We start from the raw sequence: 3,427 nt of genomic DNA on the forward strand, positions 1-3,427 counted from the left end.
CTCTTGAGGGGCCTAGTGTCCCGGGCCGGCCGCCCTGTGCGGGGCTGGTGAAGGCCATCGTGCCCGTGGGGCTGGACCTACACGAAGAGGGGGCCGGACCTACCCGGAGAGGGGGTCGGGGCTGCAAACCCCGTCTTTGCGGGATGTCCGGGCTCAGTTGGATGGTGTCTGGGAGCTCCCCTTGCACCCACATTCATTCCAGGAACAGACGATTTTTGCATAGTGGCTGTGGGCCAGACCGGTGTAAAGACAGGCCCGCCCAGCCCTGCGGGAGTAAGGCGGGCGGGAGCGAGGGGGGGCGGAATGTCAGTGAATAGACAGCGAGCGGGCTTTGACAGGACCCGGGCCTGCTTTACTCACTGCAGCCCCTCGTCTGACCGCATTCCCATGCCCTCCTCCCGCAGCCAGAGGACCTGATGAACATGCAGCACTGCAATCTGCTGTGCCTGCCAGAGAACTACCAAATGAAGTACTACTTCTACCATGGCCTCTCCTGGCCCCAGGTGGGCAGCTGGATTAGGGGACCGGGGACACCGGGCGTCCGTTTGGGAGGAGTGGGTGCTCTCAGCTGGGGTGGGGAGCTTAAGGACTGGGCCAAGGGAGGGGCAGGATTCCCACCTGTGTCTGTCCTCTCCCTGCCTACGACAGGGCAGAGTGTGGTATGGGGAAACCAAGGCACTTGGCCTGGAGGTCAAGAGCTGTTACTGAACTTACCACTGGAGGGACTTCTGTCTGTCATGCACACAGCGAGCCATGGGACTAGGTGGCTGCTAAGGGCTCCTCGCCTCTGACAGGAAGTTGTTCTCTGACTTCTTTCTCCTCCCTGTCACCCAGCTCTCTTACATCGCTGAGGATGAGAATGGGAAGATTGTGGGGTATGTCCTGGCCAAAATGTGAGTTACCAAGGAGGGAGAGAAGCCTGGTGTGGGAGCTGGGGGATGGGGCATGGATCTTCCACAGGGGTGGGGGCACCAGCACTGCACGTGTCTGGTGGATGCTGTCTGGGTTGTTTTTTTTTAAATTAATTTCTAGACTCTTTTAAGTTCAGTTTTCAGTTAAAAATTTTTAATGTATTTTTATTGATTTCAGAGAGGAAGGGAGAGGGAGAGAGAGATAGAAACATCAATGATGAGAGAATCATTGATCGGCTGCCTCTTGCACGCCCCCTACTGGGGATCGAGCCTGCAACCTGGGCACGTGCCTTGACCGGAATTGAACTGTGACCTCCTGGTTCATAGGTCAACACTCAACCAGAGAGCCACACTGGCCGGGTTAGGGTTAGGGTCAGAGTTTTTCGGGTCTATACCCAGGAGAGGGATTACTGGGTTGTGGTCATATGGTAGCTCTATTCTTAAATTTTTGAGGAATTGCCAGACTGCTTTCTATAGTGGTTGTACCAGTCTACCTTCTCACCAGCAGTGGATGAGGGTTCCCTTTTTTCTACAGCCTCTCCAACACTTGTCATTGCTTGTCTTGTTGATAATGGCCACTCTAACAGGTGGGAGGTGGTATCTCATTATAGTTTTGATTTGCCTTTCCCCAGAATGTCATTTAGCTGCAATCAGAAACGAGGTAGCCTTTTCAGATTGGCTTCTTTCACCTAGTAATGTGCATTTAAGGTTCCTCCATGTCTTTTCATGGTTTGCTAGCGCATTTCTTTTTATCACCGAACCATATTCCATTGCACTCCATTGACACTACACATGTCTTTTGGCTGCGGTGAGGGGTTTGAGAGTCCCAGCTCTCCTGCCACCCCAGATCTGGGGCTACCTCCCGGCACATGGTCCTGCCATGCGCATGTGCCGGGAGGTGGGGGTGGCTGCGTCTTCACCAGGCTCCTTGCTAACCTCTCTCCTTTCTTCTTGATATAGGGAAGAGGACCCAGATGATGTGCCCCACGGACATATCACCTCACTGGTGCGTAGGGCCCACGCAGGCTTTGATGGGGGCGGAAGTAGGGTTAGATGGGGCAGCCCTCAAGTTCCTAGCCTTCTTCCTCCAGGCCGTGAAGCGTTCCCACCGGCGCCTTGGCCTGGCTCAGAAGCTGATGGACCAGGCCTCCCGAGCCATGATCGAGAACTTCAATGCCAAATACGTCTCCCTGCATGTCAGGAAGAGGTGGAAGCCGGGGCCGAGGGAAGGGAGGAGTGGGGAGAAGATACTGTGTTGATGTGGGTCTTGGGGGTGCCCTGGCTTTTGGAGAAGATCTGGGGAGTGGGATTAGTTGGGAGGGGGCACTAGGAAAAGGGGCAGGACCTCGACGTGCTGTCCCTGCCTGGCCGAACCTGTGCAGCTTAGCACTGCCTTATTCCCCTGCAGTAACCGGGCCGCCCTGCACCTCTATTCCAACACCCTCAACTTTCAGTAAGTAGATCTAGATTTTTCTAATGGAGTGGGGTGGTCCCAGGTCTGGCTGGCTCATGCATGTGGCTGAGATGGACTGAGCTGCCTTCCGGGCTGGGGGGCAGGGACAGCTGAGATGGGGAGCAGGTCCTGGACTCCACACACATTGCCAGGGTGCCTCCTCCATTCTCAGTGGCAACGGCACTTGCCTGCTGCCATCTGCCCAAGGATTGTGTGATGCAGGAGGATGTGTGGTGTGTCTTGCTGGGTGGAGGAGCGATTGCTTGATGGTGGCCGAGAGCAGATGATGGGCAGTGTGGTGAAGAGCACGTGGGCTACTCGGGAGTATACATGAGGACTCAGGACATGAGCAGAAGCCTAGGAATAGAACTCAAAGTGGCCAGGTACCTAAAAGCATCCAATGGGACCAGAAGAAAGGAGAATGTGCTGCTACAGAAGCTTAGGCACATCCAGGTAGGATGTGCCGTCAGCCTGGGGAGCAGAGGGATCGCAGCAGTCGCCAACCGGTGTTCCGCAGACCCCTGGTGGTCCGTGAGATCCGAAAGGTTAGCGCCCGCTGACCTAGAGCCCTGGGCGTCCTGGTGGACGAGGGTGGGTCCACTCAGGGACATTGGAGTCTCTGTATGCCCGGCACAGGACAGAGAGAGCCTGGCAGGGAATCGACGCACCCAATACATGATGGCAAAAGCTACTTGAAAGTGAGGCTGGGTGGGCTGCCCATGTAGGAACCCCCTGAGACAGAACTCAGCCTCAGTTTGGTGGAGGATGAGAAGGGACTGTTGTGAAGGGCATTTGAGGAACAATATATTTTTTTTCATTTTAATAATTTACTTTATTTAACCCAATAAATCCATATTCTTCTCATTTGAACAGGTAACCAATATAAGAAATTATTGAGTTACTTTACATCCTCTTTTTGTTTTTTGTTTTTTAATATATTTTATTGATTTTTTACAGAGAGGAAGGGAGAGAGGTAGAGAGTTAGAAACATCGATGAGAGAGAAACATCGATCAGCTGCCTCCTGCACACCCCCTATTGGGGATGCGCCAGCAACACAGGCAC

The 3,427-nt window shown here is 54.0% G+C and overlaps 1 protein-coding gene across 1 annotated transcript in view; it reads left to right on the top strand.

Moving 5' to 3' along the window:
• Positions 1-102: 102 nt before the first annotated feature.
• Positions 103-3,427, top strand: part of NAA10 (N(alpha)-acetyltransferase 10, NatA catalytic subunit) — a 5,518-nt gene continuing 2,193 nt past the window's right edge. The window contains exons 1-6 of the mRNA XM_006766924.2: positions 103-273; positions 405-503; positions 835-893; positions 1,872-1,917; positions 2,003-2,118; positions 2,320-2,364. Coding sequence (XP_006766987.1) covers positions 417-503; positions 835-893; positions 1,872-1,917; positions 2,003-2,118; positions 2,320-2,364 — 353 coding nt within the window. The 5' untranslated portion in view covers positions 103-273; positions 405-416. The remainder of the gene's footprint in view (positions 274-404; positions 504-834; positions 894-1,871; positions 1,918-2,002; positions 2,119-2,319; positions 2,365-3,427) is intronic.

Source organism: Myotis davidii, unplaced genomic scaffold, assembly GCF_000327345.1.
Source record: "Myotis davidii unplaced genomic scaffold, ASM32734v1 scaffold462, whole genome shotgun sequence".
Taxonomy (NCBI): Eukaryota; Metazoa; Chordata; class Mammalia; order Chiroptera; family Vespertilionidae; genus Myotis; species Myotis davidii.